Source organism: Diadema setosum, chromosome 9, assembly GCF_964275005.1.
Source record: "Diadema setosum chromosome 9, eeDiaSeto1, whole genome shotgun sequence".
NCBI lineage: Eukaryota > Metazoa > Echinodermata > Echinoidea > Diadematoida > Diadematidae > Diadema > Diadema setosum.
In genome coordinates, this window is record NC_092693.1 from 913,846 (window position 1) to 937,246 (window position 23,401).

The 23,401-nt window shown below is 39.1% G+C and overlaps 3 protein-coding genes across 3 annotated transcripts in view; 2 read left to right on the forward strand and 1 right to left on the reverse strand.

Annotated features, from left to right (window-relative positions):
* The window catches only part of LOC140233089 (uncharacterized), an 8,392-nt gene extending 3,790 nt beyond the window's left edge, over positions 1-4,602 (reverse strand). Inside the window, exons 1-5 of the mRNA XM_072313202.1 lie at positions 4,466-4,602; positions 1,456-1,709; positions 902-992; positions 431-641; positions 169-263 (exon numbers count right to left, since the gene is read on the reverse strand). Of these exons, the coding sequence (XP_072169303.1) occupies positions 169-263; positions 431-641; positions 902-992; positions 1,456-1,709; positions 4,466-4,501 (687 nt within the window). The 5' untranslated portion in view covers positions 4,502-4,602. The remainder of the gene's footprint in view (positions 1-168; positions 264-430; positions 642-901; positions 993-1,455; positions 1,710-4,465) is intronic.
* Positions 4,603-6,548: 1,946 nt separating this feature from the next.
* Positions 6,549-12,659, forward strand: LOC140232733 (uncharacterized). Its single transcript, XM_072312850.1, has 7 exons — positions 6,549-7,100; positions 7,874-7,986; positions 8,555-8,654; positions 9,377-9,510; positions 9,999-10,156; positions 10,811-10,974; positions 12,213-12,659. Exons 1-7 carry the CDS (start codon positions 6,954-6,956, stop codon positions 12,657-12,659), a joined length of 1,263 nt encoding a protein of 420 aa, XP_072168951.1. The 5' UTR covers positions 6,549-6,953.
* Positions 12,660-12,776: 117 nt separating this feature from the next.
* Positions 12,777-22,048, forward strand: LOC140232844 (uncharacterized). The gene is made up of 6 exons (XM_072312959.1): positions 12,777-12,992; positions 13,529-13,607; positions 14,258-15,078; positions 15,501-15,549; positions 16,498-18,872; positions 19,203-22,048. The coding sequence occupies exons 1-6, from the start codon at positions 12,804-12,806 to the stop codon at positions 19,329-19,331; spliced, it is 3,642 nt and encodes a 1,213-aa protein (XP_072169060.1). The 5' UTR covers positions 12,777-12,803; the 3' UTR covers positions 19,332-22,048.
* The last annotated feature ends 1,353 nt before the right edge of the window (positions 22,049-23,401 follow it).

Genomic DNA, 23,401 nt, shown 5'->3' on the forward strand with positions numbered 1-23,401 from the left:
TGTGAATAGTTCTGGCATTATATCTCTTGGCATATTTTTGCTCCTACACCAACTTTACATTGACCAAACCCAGAAACATGAATCGTATTCCTACCCCAAATAAGCTACAAAGTGATCATTGCATATATACAACTGTATCTCATAAAACAAACAAAAAGCTGAACTTACCTCGTCCAGTGCACCAAGTTCTTTTTTCAGCTTGTGCTTGTCTCTCGCCAGTTTATCTCTCTCAAGTTTGAGGGCTTCCATCTCTGCAACCAAACCTGCATGTGGAAGATATGGCATTTATAATCAGCGAACTACAGTCCCTATTCTTCATAACTGTAAAAGACTTCTTGAAGCTATAACTTTTCACAGGCAAAGCCAAGGGAAAATGATGTAAGCTATTGTCCACATAACCTTCAATTCCACATGCTTGCATTCTTCTCACCAGCTGAGTAGTTATGAGGAGAGTATGAATTCCTTCCTCGCATTCTTTTCCCGGAATGTCTTGGGGTGGCACGGGTCCTGTCTCTGGGTGTGGTCTGCTTGTCTCTTGGTGTACTCCACCCCTGAGGGGTGTATCTTTGCACCTGTGACTCCAGGAGGCGGACTCGGTCATGGGCAGTAGACAGTTGTTTCTCCAACTCCTGGATCCGAAGCTGCAACAAAGGAGAGCATGAGAAGCTAACTGGTAAGTCAGATTGACCAAGTGAACAGGTGGAGCATCAACTCAAAGACATGCATTTTTCTTTTATTCACATTTTCTCTTTCATTTTCCCCTTAGCTCTCTATTTTCATTGCTATGCTCCAGAAGAGAAGCCTTTAGATTTCTCCTTCTTTGCTTTGCAATGTTGTCTGCAAGCTTCAAGGTTGTGTACACAATTGTTACAAATGTACAAACCAGCTCACAGAGACTTACATTCAGAGATGCGATGACCTCTATGTGCTTTGTGTTGGCTTTCAGTTCTCGTTCATATCTCTTCATCAAACTTCTGTGGTTCTTCAGCAAGCTAGAGCAAAAAAACAAAACAAAACAAAACAAAACAAAACAAAACAAAACAAAATTTTAAGTACTGTATACAAGCTGATTAAACGAAAGATAAACAAATCCCTTTCATTCCCATTTTCTGTAATATTTCCTTCACCAGTGTTAGGTAACGATATTTTTAAATTTGTTTTTATTCCTAGTTTGCTTTAAATGATCAAGTACACACATTATTTCAGGAGAAACTATTCAAGGATGCAAATTTTTCTCACTGTGCAACAATGGTATTTGAGAAGATACATCATTAACATGTAAGAGCAATGTGTCATGAATTAGTTTGCAAGTCATAGTGTTCAGCAAATTTTGATTAATTTTATTTTGCTACATGCAGTTTGCCATGGACTACTATTGAATGGTTATTTTTTGCCTACTAAAGGCATGTATTTTCTGCCAAATGTTATGTTTAAATGAAACAAAGTAAATGTTACCTATCTATTGTCTTCTGGTTCTCAGCTTCCTTAGACTTCCCCTGAGGTAGGGACTGGGGCTGTTTGATGACCCTCCATGACCCCCTGGGATAGGGTTCTGTCTGCACAGCGACATGCCGCACAATGGAGTGCTCCCTCAAGAGTTTCTCAATCTTCAGTCTCTCATTGATGGATGCAAGCTCTTGCTCCAAGGCGTTGTTTCTTTTCTTCAGCTTCTTGAGCCGAGAAACCAGCTTTTCATTCAAGTCTGTCAACTTGTGGTACAAAGTACACAGACAGCAATGAAAATGTGAATCAGAGGTCTCAACAAATTAAAGTACATTATGTAGAATTTACTGGAAGGACATTCAGAGTTTTGTTTTGTTTTTGTTTTTTTTTTTTTTTTGACTTACCAGCACTCACACTGTTGAAACCTTTCATGCTTACCTGATTTGTTTCAAATCAAATTGGAACAGAATAACTGTTTACAAAATGACTCAGCAAATGCTAAGTCTTGTTGAGTCCTGAATGAATAAATCATGGACTAACTACAAAACTGACATACATGGTATGCAAGTCAAAATAGCTTTGATGATATGATTTTCATCTTGCTCTTGCCACTACTATCCATCTACACATGTACAGGTGTCTAATACAGAATTTCAATTAATATCAACAGAATACAACAATTACCGGTACTAGTACACAGTGGCGTATCTAGGGGGGGGGGGGGGGGGGCAAGGGGGGCACGTGCCCCGGGCGCCACTCCTTGGGGGCACAAAAAACGAAAAAAAAAAAAACGAAGAAGAAGAAGAAAAAAAGAAAAAAAAGAAAAAAAAAGAAAAAAACGAAGAAGAAGAAAAAAATAAAAAAGAAAAGAAGAAGAAGAAGAAGAAGAAGAAAAAAAAAAAACTCACCCGGAAAGGGGGGGGGGGGGGGGGAGGAGAGAGAATGGAGAATGGTCGGGGGGAGGCAGAAAACCAAATCAAACAAGATAAAAACAAAACATGATGATGACGCGAACAAAATGACAATGTTTATTGTGTTCACACAAGAATTCCACGTTCTGTAAGCTGAAATACAAAATTTTTCGGCTCGCTCGCTGCGCTTCCTCGCCAAAATTTATATTAAAAAAAGAAGACAAGAACAAAACGTGATGATGACGCGGACAAAATGACGATGTCTGTTGTGTTCACACATGTCATTTCATATTAGCAGGCAAAATATTTCACGGAGCAGCGGCTGCAATTTCTTTTGTTCTGAAGCGATCGCCAAGATTATTGGATCAAAAGAAGGCGCCAACGGTTCCGAACATACGGGTGGGGGGGGGGGGGCGCAAAAAAACCCCCAAATCAAACAAGATAAGAACAAAAAGTAATGATGACGCGGAAAAATAAAAATTTCGGCTCACTCGCTCGTACTGATTTAGAGTATTTTTTCAAGTCCTTAGTTTGTTGGTATAAATCGCTATAATAATAAGGCAGTCATTATATCTTGATTAGAATTGTAAGATTTAATAAGCAAAAAATGACAAGAGTTCCATGTTTTGTAAGCTGAAATACAAAATTTTCGGCTCGCTCGCTGCGCTCGCTCGCCAAAATTTATCCCTCCCCCCCCCAAAAAAAAATAAGAGAAGAAGATAAGAACAAAACGTGACGATGACGCGGACACAATGACAATATCTATTGTGTTCACACATGTCATTTTATATTTAACAGGAAAAATGTAACACGCTGCAGCGGTCGCAATTTAATCAAGAGAGGACGCCAATGGTTTCTAACATACGAAAGGGGGGCACAAAAAATCAAAAAAGATAAGAAGAAAACGTGATGATGACGCGGAAATATACAAATTTCGGCTGACTCGCTCGTACTAATTTAGAGTATTTTTTCAAGTCCTCAGTTTGTTGGTATTAATCGTCATCTATAACAAGGTCGTCACTATATCTTGATTAGAATTGTAAGATTTAATAAGCAAAAAAAAAAATGACAAGAATTTCATGTTTTGTAAGCTGAAATACACAAATTTTCGGCTCGCTCGCTGCGCTCGCTCGCCAAAATTTATATGAAAAAGAAGGTAAGAACAAAACGTGATGATGACGCGGAATTATATAAATTTCGGCCGACTCGCGCGTACTAATTTAGAGCATTTTTTTAGGTCCTCAGTTTGTCGGTTTAAATCGTTATCTATAAGGCCGTCACTATCTTGATTAGAATTGTAAGATTTGATAAACAAAAAATGACAAGAATTCCATGTTTTGTAAGCTGAAATGCACAAATTTTCCGCTCGCTCGCTGCGCTCGCTCGCCAAAATTTAGCAAAATTCATTACATTTAAATCACCCTCAAAAAGACGCCTTTTAAGTGCTTGAAAAAAACATATCACGCGGACTTTGTTTAAAGTCCCTACCGGGATGGGGTTGGGGTTGGGGTTGAACACTTTTTCAGAAATTAGGGGCGCAATTTTCGCGCTTGCCCCGGGCGCCGTCTTCCCTAGATACGCCACTGCTAGTACAAGATCAGTGCCGGATTCAGGCTGGGGTGCACCGGGTGCCCCCCCCCCTTACTTTTGGTTAAAACAAATAGAAATAAAAAGAAATTGAATTGAATTGAAAAAATTGAAAAAATGGGGGGCTCATGCACCCCCCCCCCTTTAATTTTGTAAAGACGCCCCTCTTTAGTTTTACGCAATTTCTGGATCTGCCCCTGCCAGTTCCCGTGAAATCTAGCTAATAATTGCTTGTTATCTTTGGATTTTCTACTACCAGTGGTTGATCCAGAGGGGGGTGCACCAGGCACCCCCTTTATTTTTATTTTTTTGTTAAAACAAAGGAAATTAAAAGAAAAAATGGGGAGGGGGCGTGCGCGCCCCCTTTTAATTTTGCAAAGGCACCTCCCCTTTATGGAATTCCTGGATCCGCCCCTGACTACCACCATGTTAACCAATCTGACATCAATGTCGTGTTTCTTGATTACCACATTAATTATAGGGGGATACTTTAGGTAGATTCTATGTTATGACTATGGCCTAACCTGTGTACAGGAGTGGATTGGTGGCATGGCCGACATCTCGCTAAGATTTTAGAAGTTGGCACACATCAGCTATATGCGTGCCGGATTTGAGCGGTGAAGACTGTAGATGATCGTTCCAGATGTTCTAGCGTTACGTAGCGGTGCCGGTGGAGACACTGCAGAGTTATAATACGGTAGTTAAATGACGGAGAGTGATTCCGGATGTCTGTCGTATGTCGGCTGCACAGCTTCCCAGTTTTACCGGGGGTTCGCTCGCTAACCGATTAGCAGTAGGCGCGCCTACCATGGGTATCAGGGTAGGTGGTTGTACTGAAAACCTCAGGGTTTCCTTGGCCTTTCACATGCACTGCCCGCCGCGCCGCCGCCTCGAGTTCCATGCATGTGCGCGTGCTTGCCTTGTTTACGTTCTTGTGTTATCGCGGGAAGCCGGGGAACCGAATAGTGCTGCACTAGTCTTATTTTCAAAACTTTTTGAATATGTTATGCGTAAAAAATGTTTAAAAATTATATTTAAAAAAAGATATAACAAAAATTATATGTAACAAAAATATTTGTTATGAATTACAAATATAAAAATAATTTTCTAAAGGGCATATTGACTGATACAGATTCGTTAGATAAACTCGTGTAGAGAGCAAGCTTATTAAGAGGTTAATGATCTGGAGCTCCAAATTCGAAGGTAAGAGAGATCCGTTCAGTGTCTGCACTCTAACTTATAAAGAGAGTATGCAACCATACTTTGACGTTATGGTAACCAAAGTAATTGCTAAATTAGTAACAAAAACCGCTCTGAGGTATATAATCGTCAGCATTGCATTCCGAGTTAACAACATACATTATTTAAATTGTGCGAATATGATTGGATACGAGCCTGGTATTACAGTCCCAGGCGTTGAATAGTGTGTGGGTGGTGACAATTCTTTCTCTTGATGCGTGATGTGGAGTCCCTGCACCACACCATCCATCCACCATTAACTACATGTAATTCTATACACAGCCCAGTCACTGTTGCACCAAGGAGGTTCGAGAAATGGAGTCACAACAGTCTTATTCGCTTTGATCCCATGCTCGAAGCCGCCACTCAAAAATATTTGAAGTACATGTAGGCCTATGTGTCCAAATGAATCTGCCGCTCAGATGCGAAGACAATTGACTTGTGTCTCATTGCATAATCGCCACTGTGCAAGACACCAGCCACTTTCCAAGGAAGGTATGTCTTTGTGATCGTAATTACTTTTCGCTATCCCTACTTACAAACGATGGGCGGTAGACAATGGTAAAGGCACGGGGGTGCGCGAATAGAAATTTTAAATATCGCTGAAATAGATATCAAAATTACTCGACTGTACATGTCTGTACACTAATCTGACATATGAAGATGATACCATATTAGTTTCATTTGGCGGAAATAAGAAGAGTGATAAAACTGGCTTTCCATGAGGGTGAAATTTCAAACACTTGCAAAATACAGCTCAGATTTACACTTTTGCACATATTTTCGTACGGAATTGACTTTTGTTTTATATGCTTTATCATAAGGTGAAATTTCATTGCATTTGATATATAAACGAGCAGCATATACCCGATACTATGTTAGCGCTAAAAATGAATCTTCAGATTGCTCAGAAAGATGATGGCTTCAAGCATCAAACATCAAAGGCACAAATGCACCTGTGGAATTCTTTTGTCCATCCATAGAAAACTGACAGCTGATTGAATATGTAGTCAGTTGTAACTCCACCTCTCGAACCGCCTTGGTTGCACCATGCACACTGCCCGAGTTTGGTATACGAACGGTATTCCACTGTGAGGTAGGACTACTTGTCAAACATGAGTGTAACCAGCCCGAACGCGAAATGTGTCCGAACACGCGCACGCTTCGCATTTGGGCTGCTGGTACGGTAGTGTAGTGGTAGCACTAGCAGTAGAACCATTACCCAATCGATGCAATGTGCCTCCAAAAAAAAAAAAAAAAAAAAACTACACTGTATGTTAATTGTTATGATGGACCATTGCCATGCATGGACAGGTGCGTCTTTTTGGTAGTGTTGCAGATGTTTGTGTTGTTAATTTAATTTGCACAGAAGAGAAGGCCCTAACTGTTTAGACCGAGCAGGGCCCAATTTTGGATTGCTATAGCTTTGCTGAACTACCATTGCTTTGCTTTGCCATGTTTGAGAAATGGCTGTGGCGATGTGGATTTATAGAAATTTAGATATGATTTTACCCAAGATTGATGCTTCAGTTAGATTTACTTGGTTCCATTCTGCATGCATTACACTTATTATCATTGTCATATCATAGATGCCAAGACAAATCTCAATTCAAATGGCATGAATATAATGCCACTTCAATGAGGTTGTTTTTACATTCTATCCTGTAATGTACTTTTTTTTTCAACATAAACTACCGGTAAGCTCTAAATGCTTGGTGAAGAACATGACAGCTCAATGGAACCATTGGAAGTGCCATAATCTCCTTGACCACCATGCCGAGACCAGGATCATCCGTTCTGATGACGGGATATTTCAGAGAACCTTGGATAGAAAAACTTTTTGCGAACTTTGACCCAAGGTTGAAAGGCAACTTTGTCAAGCCAGAGCGGGCAGTGGCTCAGATCATCAATGTCAAGGAGGTTAGAGCTGCTTGCATTACTTTTTATACACTTTATTTTTTCCTTCCTCATTTTTTTTTCAAGTCGTCTATTTAGTATTAAAGTCATAAAGATGGTGAGATGTCTCATACTACATTGCATTTGATAATGATTATTTTTATACATGAAGAAACCCCTACAAGGGTGTTTTTCTCACTTATGTGAGGCGGGTTTGTATTTGTTGAGGTATAGCCACTTTTAACCAAGAAATCCATTCAGACCTCATTGTTGGCCGCAACACTTGCTAACGTAGATATTGTTGCTGCACGTGAGTATGTCTTTAATATGCTCAGTTAAAATCATGAATGAAGTTCAGAAGATAATTATGATGACCATGGTGATTTGTATACATACACTGTAGTGCTCAGATCTACCATCTGGCATTCATGGTGTTCAGTGTACAAATGTAGTTTATAACAGAATAGATTTTTTTATTAAAGTGCATGTAAGTGTGTATGAGGTGATGTAAATTATGTTAGATTTTGGTCTGAAGTTTGTTGTCTCAGAGATTAATAAACTTCACTTGGTGAACTTTTTGATCACTTTCCATTTTGAGAGTGTAGAGAAATAGATTTGTTTTTCAGAATGGGCAGATTACAGTGAGCTTCACTTGTGTATGTGAATCATGGATGATTATTTCTTACCACATTTTGATGTCTCAAAGAATACTTGTGTATTACATTGCATTTATTACAATTCAGGAATTACAATGAAGAATCATTTTCTAGTAGAACTTTGACTCTTTGTGTCTCCAGACAACAAATACAGAGTCGTCGGGAACAGAACTAATTGGGGCTGGAGAGCTTCATGACAGCTACGTCCGAGCTCATGCTGTGTTTACTAGATCAGCTGTGGAGCAGTTTGAAAAGTAAGGCTAAACTGCTGTATCTGTGATTAATTGTGTTAAAGTACTCTCCATAGAAACTATCATTATGTTTTAAGCTTTCTCCTATTCTTATGATGTTCATTTTTTAATTGAGGGTAATGTGATATAAGTGTACATGTATATTTTCATACATAAAGTCTGACTTATATTCAAAATGGATTTCGTAAGAAAATGCACTTAAAGATTGTGTCGGCCACTTGTTATACAGTGTACGCAAGTACCGTATAAAAATCCCACCAGCAAATACAAAGTAAGTAAAAATGATAAGTGAGTTCAAAATAGTGTTTGATTCTTCTAAGTAGATATTACTGCAGGTGAGAATATTTTGGTTATGAATAAATAGTTTGTTTCTTTGCACTCTGTGTCTTTATGCAGTACAGCTGTAAGTATCTACATATTGATAAGTTGATGTTTTGTTCATGCTGGCCTCTGGTTAAAAATTTTGCAGACCTTCCATTTCAGAAGTGTGAGAATAATTTCCACCATAAATCATCTTCTAGACATTTTTGTCACATCTTTTCTTTGTTTCTGTGATTTTGCATGATTTCAGAGAGGAGGAGTTTGTGAGTGGGTACGAGTTTGAGCATCTACCACACCTCATTGTTATTCTGAAAGAATTCACTGTCGTCCAAAGCTTATCAGAGCAATTGGTATGTCTACACTCCATAGAGGGCAGTATTACTTGTATGATAAATTAGCAACAGTGCAAGTCTACATATTTCACTCTCAATTGACTTGTTACCAAACTTATACTGGAGACACATCTACACTAGTGAATTGAATGAGACATGTTCCCAAAAGTGCAGGAATAAAGATATGGACAATTCAATAGTCTTTCACAGTAGTTCTTTCAGCATATCAATACCAAAAGACTTTTAATTATGTAACCATGAAGTACACCTATGTAAATCAGCCATTTGACTTCTTGCTTGTATTCCAAACAGATGTTTAGGTTCGTGCATTACTTAAAACTTTATTATTTTTATTTCCTGTTGTGTCACAATTTTGATTATCATGATTGGGAAGTAGCAACCACAGAAACCTTGTGAAATAAAGTTTCATTCATTAAAACATGTTACCCTCTCCAATATCACCAGGTGTGAATGTTTCCAAATATGTTAGGCAGTTGTGTAACTGTAGTCCATCCAAGAGAACTCTGTGATCACTGATGCTAGTCTATCTAAATAAGTTATTGTAGTCCTTATGTGATTGCTGTCCCTGCCTGTTTGTCATTTTGCCTCTGACGAAGATTCTGATAGGATCGAAAGCTCAGGCCCCTTTTGACTCCATAAATAAGTTATAAAAACATTCTGTAACAGATCTCCTGTTCATGTGGAAATTATGATATGATATCTGCCTGTTTGGTTTTCAGAGTGACTGCAACCTTGTGATCTGCATCCAGTCTTTTTGCTTTTATGGAAATGACAATCCTGTGTGTAAAATATCTAGTCTGCCACCAGCCATCTCTTCTGGAAGGGTGAAACAAAATCTTCAAAGACTATGGTGGTAAGCATATGAGATGTAAAACACTCAGGGATGAATTGTGCATTATGCTAAATCAAGGAAATACCCTAACTTAAGGTTTTACCCTGTTTTACTGTGAGCGTAAGAACTCGACCATAACTACAACTGATGAATAGATTTAAATCCATAAGAAGATCCAAGAATAAGATAGTTGACATATTAAAAAGAAATAAAGACTTGATACCCTAATAACCTACCCCACGCCGTCACTCCAAAGAAAAGACAAAAATGGAAGCAAATAGTCGTGAGAAAGAGATACATGTATACTTAGCTTCAGTAGGAATCTACATCAGGTGAATTAGAATTCTAATCTTAGACCACCTCCAATAAGACGTGTACATAAAAATGTATGTATTAAGAAACATGATGCCATCCTTTTGTTGTTGTTGTTGTTATGAATTTTCCTCCTTTTCATAATTTTATTCATCAATGAAATCATTTCGTAAAGAGCCTTCCACTGTCTTTCCTAGCCTCAAAGATGCAATAGATGAAGGGACTGAAAACACATCCAGCACCCAGACAAACTCAGATTCATTCCTGACTGTTGGCCTCAGTGAGCTGTTAGTGGAACTCGAGAAGAATTCCACCCAGAACCAGACTTCTCAGAGAGAAACCACGCTCCTTCGAGGTAAAGCTTAACTTGTTGAAGACGAGTCCTGAGAATACTCGGGCAGGTGTCGGTGGAATATGCGTGTTATACCAAAATCAGTCCATCCGCAATGGGGTAATGAACATATAATGTGACCCGCTACAACAAAAGGATCCTAAAGTCGCTCACGGGTGAGCCGAGCATGGCCTAGAAAAAAATGCTAATTTCAGGCCTTTCCTTTGATCATTTAGCTTCGAAATTTCGGCAGATGATAGAAGATACATTGCACTACAAAATTATGTCAAAAACAGAAATCCGAACGTTTGACAGATTTGGTGATCTGACTTCAAACTCGATTTTCTCGGCTCACCCGTCAGCGACTTTAGGATCCTTTTGTTGTAGCGGGTCACATATCAATGTTGAGCCAAGGAGTGAATCCCATTTAACAATTTCTTTTTCGTAAACATGGGGAGATGGATATACTCTTGGCACTAAATTTGATAATAGCAGGTCGTGTGTGTGTGTGTGTGTGTGTGTGTGTGTGTGTGTGTGAATCAAATAAATGTAATTGAAAAACAACAACAACAAATGATAGTGTGTGTGTGTGTGTGTCTTCGAAATACCCTTTTGCACAGCAAATACTCAGTTTTGTTTGAACTCAACCCCTGCCTTCAACTCATCAATATCAAACAGATGATGCAGCCACCACTACATCAGGGCAGACATCATCCCTTATGCCTGTTACAAAGTCTCCCCAGACTTCCCCAGTCCCAGGAGATGGAGATGCCCTGCAGTCATCATCATCATCTTCGGAATCCCATCATATTGCTCCTGAATCCACTCAAGGTCAGGCTGAGGTAAGTAGCTGATACAACCTCAAAGCACCATACACTTCATGAGTTGCATATGAAGGTCTCTCCTGGTTTTATATTTGATGTGCCTACCAATGCAACAGCAATGCTTTAAGTTAAGTGGTAGTATGATCAATGATGACATGTTTTTGTTGAAAATTCCATGCATGATTTACCCATAATGCTGTGATGTCAGATGAACCATAAACTATGAGATTCTTTCAATCAGTTCATGCATTGTTGATGTTAATGTCAAATTATATTACAAGGTTACTGGAGGCATTATGACTTTATCTTGTTACCTTTATATCAGTGAAGAGAAGAATCATGTTTGTTACTTTTGTTACTTTTGTTACTAAACCCTCACAGTCAGTAGATACCTACTTGATGAAGCAACTGAGAGAAGCAGGTTGATATAATAGGAGTTAAATATTCGAAGTGTTTCAACCTCTTATTTTTTGTCTGTTTCTTTTTGTCTGACCAAATCCCATTGTATTTGAGCATATAATCAAAGTAGGAAACAATACTTTCCTGGAGCCCTGCACTTTCTATTCTACACACACACTGAATAATACAAATTCAATTTCTGGAAACTTAGTTCTATAGACGAGGTTCCAATGACGTCACCAAGTCATGCTGAGGGGCAAAAATTGCGTAAGGGGACCCCCATACGAGTGGGCAAGCGCGTAAGAGACTTTACATAACCACGTCTCATGATAGGCAGGCGGGTATACGCTAAGCGTACACCGCGCTTGAACCATGCACGTAATACGCATGAAATTTACTTTTGCCCCTCAGCCAAAGCGTCATTTGACGTCACGGAACCTCGTCTATTAAGGGTACCAGGTAGTTAACTTGAATACAGCACTTGACCATAGGCTAGTGTACATGAACAAGGTACTTAGGAGTCATAAGGGGCCTGAACTTTCAATCCTAGCAGAATGACAAACAGGCAGGGAAAGCAATCACATATAATGTGATATATATGTATGTGATGCTTTCCCTGCCTGTTTGTCATTTTGCCGCTGATGAAGTTTCTGCTAGGATCGAAAGCTCAAGCCCTTTTTGACTCCATTTTACTCCATTGGCTCGTCACTATTGGATAAGCAGCTTTCAGCAGCTATTTTTGCTGATCAAGGTACTTAAGTTTTCTTAGCACTCCTGTGATCGTCTGCTAACTGTATGGTAACAATAGATGGATTAAGTTGATTTTGTCATTACTAGTACTATAGATCTCTCAACAGGATGGGTCAAATCATGGCAACCTGGAAGAGGGTCAAGAGGGGAGAGAGGAACAGATGACCCCAAACCAGGATATGACTGATGGTCAGCAGCTGACGTGGAAAGAAGTCCACCAGCTGACCAGCTGGGTGTTCCAGGTTCCCTTGCAGCTCTGCTCTTCTGCTGACCGATTGCTGGACTCCAGAGTGTCGATGATTGAGGAGGAGGTTGTGAACAAGGTCAACAGGTGCCTGGAGAATCTGAAGGATTACCATGGCAACAATGACAGCATCAACGCTGAGGAGAATGGAGATGAAAGAGGGAGTAACACATCAAAAGTGAGACTCAAAGATGAGCTCTTTCTTCCTTGGGATCCATATCATGACAATTCTCTGATGACAAGGAGTTTATGGCCAATTCTGTTCATCTTGCATCATTTCAAGCAATTTATAACAATTTTGATAGCTTAGATCATGAATCTGCTTTAGTACATTCATTTCTCATTGTAATCATGAATTGTAGATACTATCAAAAATGCAAACATGTATAATTAACAAACCAGATGTTATCATTCCATTCAGACACCGGGTCATCGTCAGTCACCTATCCTGACGATGAGGAAATCAAGGCGAGGGAGGAGAAAAGCTACACAAGACAGACAGCAAGCATCAGTACGGCTTCAGGCGGGAGCGAGTTTTCAAACAGGTTCTGGGGAGGAACATGAACTTAGACTTATGTATGAAAGAATCCAGCGAGCAATGCCTACCACAGAGCTCATTGTACTCCATCCAGAAGACATTCAGGTAGGTTTACTGTGTTTCATATAAAAGTGCTAGACTTTGTAACGCCTGTACCTGTGTATGTGTGTGTGTGTGTGTGTGTCCTAAAACCATGACTAAATACATCCAGAAATGCTATTCATGTTAAACTTTGTAGAAACAGCGAATTGTTATGTCACAGAGAAGAGGTGCAAGTTGGGATGGTCCATTGACCATAGAATGAAACACCAGACATTCCATGGTACAGAGGCTCTACAAGTGATCCCATATCAGTACTAGAGCAAGGTTCATCATTCCTCTTTTTAAGATATCTCGTGTTCATACTCTTTGAATTGAGATATTGTGACTTGATACAGTTGCACTATTAAAAGCAATATGTGATCAAATGAAAGAAGTTAATCAAAGTTAATACAAACTAAATACAATTAGAACAAGAGGTGAAGTCATACTGATTAATGTCCAGTATCTTTGCAATAAAGCATATAATAAGTTGTTTGCGAAACATGTAATATTGTATAAGTTAGACATTTGATTTGAGACTTTTTTTTTATTGTTCAAAGCCCTTGCCTGCAGACCATGGAATGAGATGCACGGATGATGACGCCATTCTTAATTTCAGTGATATCAAGACTCTCGAGTGTAAGTGTCATAGGTGGTACAAACACTGAAGGAAAGTTAATACCCGTGTATGTGTTGGTTTAATACTGGTAATAGCAAAGTGTGAATTAGAATTGATATATGTTTTATGTAACTTGATCAGAATTTCATTGATTTCATGCTATTATACGCTTTGTGTTCTCTTGTCACATTCTGGCACGATTTGTAAGAACAACTGTAGAAAGCACAGACAACTACCATATTAACCCTAATCAGGCCAGGATGGGGCGGAATCTGCTCCCCTCTACATTTCATGCAATAATTCTGCAACTTGAGAAGACCTCGTCATGAGGATTCATGACCTAAGTCTTGTGCAATTTTTGAGACCAAATTTGCATTGTCTGGGCATACTATTATGAAGCCACGCCCACAGAAACAGAATGCTACTCGAGGTTCTGGACTGTAGTAGAGTGCTAATGTGGTGCTAGTGTGTGCATGTACTAGTGCTAGTGTCGATGCACTGGGGCATACATGATAAGGTAAAGATTATAATCATACCATCACGTAGTCAGTGCTGTGTATGTCAAGTTACCAAAGTTGTAGTTTTAGACACACATATGTAGAATGTATGATGATACTATTCTTGTCATGATAATGGCAGTGCAACCTTTCATTGTTGCTTATTTCTGCAGTGACTCCTTTGCAGATTGACACCTTTGAAGAGGAGAATACTGATGCTGCGAGCAGCAAAGTCAGTCATCATCAATCATCTGAAACTGATACCAATGTGGCTGCTGTCCCCTCTGATGATAATCTCCCAGATCCTCTACATGACAAAGAAAGAGGGGCAGACTTGGTTCCAGCAGTAGCACCAGATCTATCACATACATCACTGAAGCCAACTCAGAGTGCACCAGGGACATCACACAAGGTTCCAGGTCCATCACACTCGGTGCCAGATGTGATTCCAGATCACACATGTGTGGTACAGGAGAGAATACATGAGGTACAAGAACAGTTATGCGAGGTGCAAGAGCCGTCACCCACAGGACCGGAACCACCAAAGACTCTGCCGGGGCTTTCAAATATGACATTGGGTCTACCACGCACAGGACCAAATCCATCACATATGGTACCAGAGCCATCTCATATGGATACAGATCTGTTTCCCACAGCCCTGGATCCACCTTCAGCAGCAACAATGCAAGGAGAAAATGAGAAGGAAAGTATATCGGTGCCAACAGTGGTAGATATTCCTGGTGAAGTCCTTAAAGATGGCAATGAGAAGCATCCCATCCATCGCCCAGTTCACTCTTCCTCCAGTCATGTGACTGAGCAGGAAGCATCACTCACAGAGATGAATGACCAATCAGTCGTTGAGCCTGCTGAACAACAGCAGTGCTTCCCAGCGGGAGCCACCTCACCTCAGTTAAAGAGTGGCACAGCGTCAGAATCACCAGCCAAGCAAGTAGAGGAATATGAGTCAGAACAATCAGATATGGAGATAGAATCAGTGAGTGGGGAGATATTGAGTCACATCTTTAGACAAATTGTGTCTCATGCATGTGTCTTATAATGTCATGTATCAAAATAACTATGTTAACCCAAACCCACTGAGAAATAGATATATGGGACTATAACACGTGATGCTTGGAGAATATTACTGAGAATATATCCAGTTATATAAAGCTTACAATAAGTTTTTCATTTGTATGTCATTTCAGATTATTTTAGCTACTGCAATAATGATTCATGTATCCATTTCTTAATTTAGTAATGTAAATTGATTTAGAAAGAAATATCATGTAACATTTTGAACAGTACCAGAACTTCACATTTCCAAAGAAATTATTTGTGTTACACAAAAGTAATTAGCCACTGCCTTCTTGAACTCATTGTTTCTATGTTTGGTTTCCACATATCTTTATTCAACAGAGCCCATACAGCATGATTCACTGCACGATTGATGAAAGACCCGAAACAGGTATTATACTTCCATTCACTGGATGGAGAAAGCAGATTGTGTAATTTCATGTTTGTCTTTCTTAATAATAATAATAATAATACATACAATTTCTATAGCGCCGTTCTCCACTTTGATTAAATGCTCAAGGCGCTTTACAATAGGTACATCAAAGCAAACAGATTGAAAATACAAGTACATCACAGTAATAGAAGAAGATGAAGAAGCAGAAAAAAAAAAAGACATGAAAGTCTGTCTTCAAAAGACACTGGTCTTCAAAATGCACTGCTAAATTGACAAAAGTATCAAAAGTATCAAATTCTACAACCTACCATTCTTTACTTCTCAAAGAATGGAAATTCAATTTATACAAGCTCTACATTATCATGCAAAACTTGCGAATCTGCCAACTTCATTGATGTTTGATACTGTATGTGGATCAATTTTCAATCTGATTGAAAAGACTATGAAGTGAAGACGCTGTGTACAATTGAAAAACCATACTGTGTGCTCATGGTGTGCAGAGCCAAGAAGTGTGCTATATTGTCTCATACACTAAGATGGCACGCTTCCGACGTATTAGTGGTACATTTCACAGATATTGCCAGCAGGATATCTTTTTACTATTTCCCTCGGGAAATAGTTGGACTCTGATCGGATGGGGATTTTCATAGTGGAAATATGTTTTGTCACTTTCAATGCTCTCGACCAATCAGTGAACAAAAAATTTGTGAGGGATGTAATCAAGAACATTTTGACTATTTCTAGCTTTTCACTAGTTCAAAGATCATTAGTAGTGTCATTTAATGAATTTGACAATAGGTCTTCGCTAGTGGAAGATCATATCTTCAGTTTACCACCACAGGTTTGACTGAATTGAAGAGTATAATTCAATGTCTGCATTATACATGTACTTTGTACAATGTGTTGTCATATTTGTAATGAATTCTCAAATCTATTATCCTCCAGATTTGGTACTGGAAGGAGCCAAGACTGACACTCCCTCTAGGAACTTGGACATCTCTTCCCCTGTGAAGTCTCCAGAGGAAGGGACTAGAGTGAGAGGACAGACGGGTGTTGATCTGCAAGAACATGCCTCGGATACGGAGGGACACTTAGCTGTTGAGTCCACTGATGATGAAAGTGGTATGATTCTTTCTCAAGAAGCTCAGGCTGAGCTCCCAGAAAATATAGACCACAGACACTCAAATGATTCTCAGGGAGAAGTTCATACTTCCCCCGTGATGTGCCAGCCTGAGGGAGCAGCTGCAAATATCAACTCAAGAAGCAAAGAGACTGAAGATAGATTACCAGAAAGGAGAAATGATGAGATTGAAGAATGTTGTACATCAAGCTCAAAGGATGCCACCAGCACAAAGCCCACAAATGTTGCAGGTTCAGGAGCTACTTCCTGTAGAAAGAGGAAGGAGATGATGAGATCTGGTGAGGATATGACTAGCAAAGACCCGCAAGATGTGAGTTCTGTAGAAAAACGTGCAAGAATGCATTCTGTAGGGAACTGTAACCCCACATCAATCGAAGAAGAAACAGTGACTCCTTACAGCATGTATGACAACACAGAAGTAACATATTATGAAGTGCATGAAATGATAGACGATAGTGATGAAAGTTGCCCATCAGGTTTCATGTCAGCTGAAGTCAACAGGGATGTCCAGTCGGAAGCTAGGGCACCTACCCCAAATAGTGATGTGGCATGTGGTGACATCACCAACCAAAATATTCCAGCCAACCAGAGGAAAGAGATTGAGCATGAAATCATAGAAATCATGGATTCTAGTCAGGAAGAAGTACACATGAGCTCATCGGGGCACTCAAGTGCAAATGCAGGGTCTCAGAACAAGACTAATCTGGACGTGACCCCAGAACTCTTCAGCAGTAGTGGCTCAGCAAAGGCTCATGAATCGGAGCAGTCTGTTGCACAGGAGGCTGAACAAGGTCACCATCAACCCCTAGATGAATTGAGACATGCATGCCAACCAATACAGCATTCCAGCATCTATCTCAACAACCCTTCTAATCAATTAGCACCAGGTAGTACCTGTACAAGGTTAATCAGTCAAGACCGGGAGGAGATCATCATTATCAGCTCACAATCAGATCAGGAAGATTTACCATCAGCAAGCATCCAAGTCATCAGCCCTTCATCATCTATTGGAGAGCCTCAGGTTGGAAGGAGCCCTGGTGTGGATGGTGAGGAGGAGTTCACTCAAATCAGGCAGGCACCATCTTCTGTCTCTGAGAAGAATCACATTGAAGCAGAACAGGATTCACTTATCCTTTGTAGGGATCAAGGAGGAGATACTCCTATTATTGTGTCTGCTTATTCTTTGCAGTCCAGAACATCATCTTCACCATCAAGTCTCTCACAATCACTACTTGCAGCACAGCAGCCATCATCAAAGAAAACAAGCACAGTGCAGATAAACAATGTACAAACCAGTGCTACAGAGGAGAAAGAGATTGATGTACAGAGCAAACCTCCAAGAAAACAATTTCTTGATGATTATTTTGTGAAGAAGTCAAAATCCTCCAGCAAAGATGTTGGAAGTGGTGAACCCAGCATGCTTCCTAAAATATACATGGGTCAACTGCACATCAAACAACTGAGTAGGAAAGAGTTCAAGAAAAACCTTTCAAAGTCATCGCATCATGGGAAGTCTGCAGTTCAAGACAAGAGTGATGTAGTCAGTGATGCTGGTGTCCAATGTATACCCTCAATGTCCGGTGAAAATGGAGAAAATGAAAACGAGCAAGTTAATGTGTCACCAAGGAATGAAGGAAATGCAATGCAGCCTAAACTTTACCTAAGTCAGAGGCATTTAAGTCTGATACGCAAGAAGGAACAATACAAACAAGCAACAAACAATCTCAACAAAGTCTCAACCAGGGGTAAAAATCTGGATAGATCACCAAGAAGCAATGATGTTCCTCATGCCACATCAGAGAAATTTACTTCAATCACTGCAACAAACTCCAGCCAGGAGAGAACAGATTCTGGTGGTGAATCCAGGAAGAGGGATTCCTCAGACCAAGGATTGCTGCAGGACAGTTCCCATCTCAGAGCAAATGATGGTGCCAGTGAATCAGGAGAGGATGCCCTGAAGAAAGGCATCAAAACAAAACTGATGTATGGTCGTTCATTTAAAGATCTGGAAAGCCAAAGGAAACATAATGCTGCTCTTCTGAAACAAGCAGTAGAGCAGGAGGTAATTGAGAGGGAAGAAGTCAAAGAATCGGAGGAAGTAACAGTTGACAGTGATGAGCCAGTCAACAGGGGAGAATCACCAGTATTCTCTCTTCCTTCTTCCCGTCAGAGCACAGAGGTGAGAAAGATTGCCACTCTCTCTCTAGTGTCTTCAACAATCCTTTCAAGGACCAACCTACATTGTATTGTGTTATCACAAAACTTTTCGTAAAGTTAAAAGTCTGCTTTCCAGTTGTGTCTTACTGTCGCACATGATCAGAAACGTATGTATTGTTATGTTGTTATTATGGTTTCAGTAAAGTGAAATGTAATTGCTGTTTAAGTGCCTTGCTTCTTTGTTCAAACCTTGGCAAAATGGGGTCCTTAGAGGCAACTTTGTACGTACAACTGACATAACCTGATAATGATGAATATTCAGCCTGTACATCTGTGATTTTTCTTTTCCTAGCACCCTTCACAAACAGACAGCATGGTGATGGGCACTCATCTCCCCAGTGGGAGCGAATCGTCCCTGGCATCAGATGAAAGTGCTCTTGTGGAATGGTGTGCAAAGTACTTCCTCAGTCTAGAAGCTTGAGCAACAATACAAGTTTTTCAGTTCATTGCTGAGCTGACAGGACCATCTGCACTGTGTTATAAACTGTCATCAGTCTTGTTTTACATACTTGGCCTTGCATAAGTCAGACACCCACCCGCCATGTTGATCCTAGTAAAAGTCCAAGCAGCATTCTCAATCAAAGTTTGATATGTACCATGCTATATTATGTCACTTTCACAGCAGTTTTCGGGCTTTTTCTTCAGTCCTGTTGAACATGATGTGTTGTGTTCATATTTTCATCCAACAATGTATGGCAATATTCTTTTGTAATATCTGCAAAGAATGTCATACATATCTCGAATACCAGGTAATTGAAACAAAAGTAACAATGCACTCTTTAGGCATAGATACCTTGCTATGGCTTAAACATGAATGTCAACTGTATGCCTTTATATGGAACTCTTTACCATTGTGTGGAAGATTTTCAACACTTGGCAAAAATGGTATAACTTTAAATACAGAGTGTATGTGTCTGCTATGTGATTTTCATGTTGTATTTATGCGTTGTAGGCTGTTTTACAATGTTTGAGTTAAATATGGTGGTTAACCTACATTGAGCATGTAGATGTTTCGTGCAAAGATATTTTCAATTGATGGCGTACCTGTACTCAGAGATCTGTCAGCTCATTCTGTGCCTCGTCAATTATTATTTTCTGTTTGTCAAACTGATTTTAGTATGCTCAAATTGTTATATGTGTACTTATGATAAATCTTTTGAGAGTGTTGTGTGGCATAAAACACATTTTGTTTCATTGAAAATCATGCTTATGTTGTGATACATTTTGTAATATACAAGCAACGTCATTTGAATCAAATAATTATGTCTGATTTCTGAAAACAATACATGTACAACTGCATTCCAAGTCAATACATGATGTATACCTAACTTAGGCACATCTTATGCAAGCCTTTTCTTCACTGCTCAAATTGATCTTTGTGAATTTAACTCTGTGACTTGTAAAGAAAAACTAATGACCACTATGCACTGTTTTTATAACATTCTTTGTATGTGGTGTTGTCCTTAGGCTTTATACTACAGAATTATATACATGTACTACTGTAAAGCAAGAAATTCTTGGAGCATGAACTTTTCACGAATTTGAGCCAACAGTCTTTTTTGTGGTGTTAATTTTTTGTGAAATGCCTTGGGCACTCCTTATATGATAACCAGACAAGAACTTTAGCATGCATTTTTAATTTCATGAATCTTGGCTTGCGAGATTTACGAAACTAGAATGCACGCAAAAAATGTCTGGTTTTACAGCACTTTGTTCTACAGCTGTACAATATACATACATCTGTATGTACATTTGTATAGTAATCAAACGTGTATATGCAAAGCCAGTTCTGTAATGGTGACTTTGTCTTAAAAGCTTGATATGTACATGTAATGAATGCAAATGATACATAATGTGTTATGTACTCTAGCTCTGTCCCAGTCTTCCTGCACTTTGTGTGTGAAGTGATTTGCTTAGAGACGTTGAGATGTCATGTTACGATGCCATAGCTGTATGTAGGGCATCACCCATGTATTCAGGGTATTCAACAATACAGTGTATGATGTATGTCTTCTGCCTGTCTTCTGCCTACTCATCATTGACATTCAATATAAGTTGTTTTCGCTCTACACCATTTTTGTTATTGGTCATGTATGTATTCCGAAGGAAGCTCTCAGTGCATTACATGCTCAATGCAAGTATGGCAGTAATTTGACATAATCTACAATAATTAAAGTCACTTTGAGTATTGTGTTTTTTAGACATTCCTATGGTAACCCATGTCATTATTGTAGATTGCACAGTATGCAACACAGGGACTTTTTTTTTTAATTGCTTAACCAGTACAGCTGTAGTTTGAAATTCCTTTGTCATACCTGTACAACTGTATTTCATAAATCATGAGGTGTTTGTTAAAGCCCGAGGCCCGAATTCTCAAAGGTGGAATAACTTTATTACACCACTTATTCCGCCAATTTATTACGCCTCTTATGCAAATCAGGCCCTTGTGACGTAAAATGACGCGATTTATCACCGGAATCTATTCTCAAAGGTGGAATAACTTATTCCCCGGAATAACTATTCCGCGGAATAGTTATTCCAGCTTTGAGAATTCGGGCCCAAGTGTATTTTTTTTGGGGGGGGGGGGGGTGGGGAACACACATAACAAAATGTACAATTGTACATGTATCTACCCAAACGTCATTTCTCTTTCAAGATAAGATGCCAATAACACATTTTGCTAGTTGATTCCTGGCATGCGTGTACACTGTGCCAATCAAAATACAAAACTTTGTAAACTAACAATAATAAGTGTCATTGATATTATTGTGTAGCCTATTTAGCACACATAATCCTGAGCGACACAATCAAACATAATATGTGAAAGTTTATGTGAAGTAAAGAGCAAATTTGGTTAGTTTGTGTAAAAATAAACTGTTGAACTAAATGCACATTGGTTTTACAATGTGACTTTTACCAATGTGATCTAACTTGCCATCAACAAATATTTAGATCCTCTGAGAATTGTTACAATTTTCATGGAAGGCTGATTACTTCCAGATGTTTGCCGACTCTGAGAAGAAAAAGTTAATGTGTATCGCTTTGTAATTGTATGTATAGATTTACTACATGTATACACCAGTGGAAAAAAAAAAATGAATGTCACATTTGACATTAAATAGATATACATGTATGTTACCAAACAAATTTATCTCCTAAAGTTGTGCCATTCTTTTCTGCAGTCTGTTGTGTATTTGTCAGGCTTTTTTGTTTAGTAAAGACATGACTGACAAAGTCCAGATTACTGTCTTTTCTATACACTGTACCTGTGCAGTGAAATAATTACACATCAAGCCTTTTTCATTTACGCTGGTCTTGTATTCAACATCATTCCAGTTGAGTAGCCTTGGAAAAATGAAATGATTTTTCATCATGGATGAAAAAAAAAAAATAGGCCTAGTGTTTTTCACCTCAAATGAAAAAAAAAAAAAGACACTTTTTCATTCAACTGATCTAACAAACCTTACAATGATACTTGCACATGTAGTACATGTATATTTCTACATCAATAGCACCCTTTCCCTAAATCATTGACATATATCCCCAGTATTTGTGTGAGTGTGTGCATGTGTGAGTGTGTCTGTGTAAGGGGATGGGGAGAATTGTAAAAGCAAAGATAAATGTTCACTCTCCTTGTGAAATTGCTTAAACACTATTTCAAAGAATATTGTGATAGGATGAAAAAGGTACATGTCGTCGGTCTTATGCCAAAAGGGCCTTAAACCTCTTCCACTGTTACACCAAAAGGCCCTTGACGCTATAGACTTTGTACACTATTAGTGCCCTTTTGGCATAACAGGGGAAGTTCTTTACGGCCCTTTTGGCATAAGGCTGATGATGTACAACGTATTTTCCACTGCGTGACATACACATTGTGTAGTTTAAGCTTACTGGTGCCTTTTGCCAATGTGATATACACCCAATGTATGTGTGAATGTCAACACTAGGAAAAAAAAACTTGCTCATAACTTGTAATGGAACTTGTGTAGATGAAAATGGAGATGGTAATGGAACTTGTGTAGTTACACTTGGTGTGGTGATACAATGTGCTCCCGTTATAATGAACCAGTAGATGGCGGTTAAAATGAAAATCTCGCTAAAATGTAAAAAATCATGCCCTAAATTTGTATCTGTATATCTTTATGTATACACGTACATGTACTATACAATTTGGCTATTGTATAACAAATTATTTTGATACATTGAAAGAAAAGTGCCGGTCCCGGTCTAGGACTTCGTTTTAACAGGAGTCGTGTCACCCTCAAAAGGGAGATATAGAGAATACACAAAGCTGGTTCAGTAGTATCTCTGCTTACACTATGTGAAATACATGTAAATACATTGTACTGTACCTGAAACAAACATGCAAAACAAAACAAACAGACAATACACAGCACAAAGGTATTACCAGTATTTGCAACTCTAAAATTTAAAATCAAACAGTACAAGTAGTTTTCAAAAGAGAGATACGTGTACAATATATACCTTCTC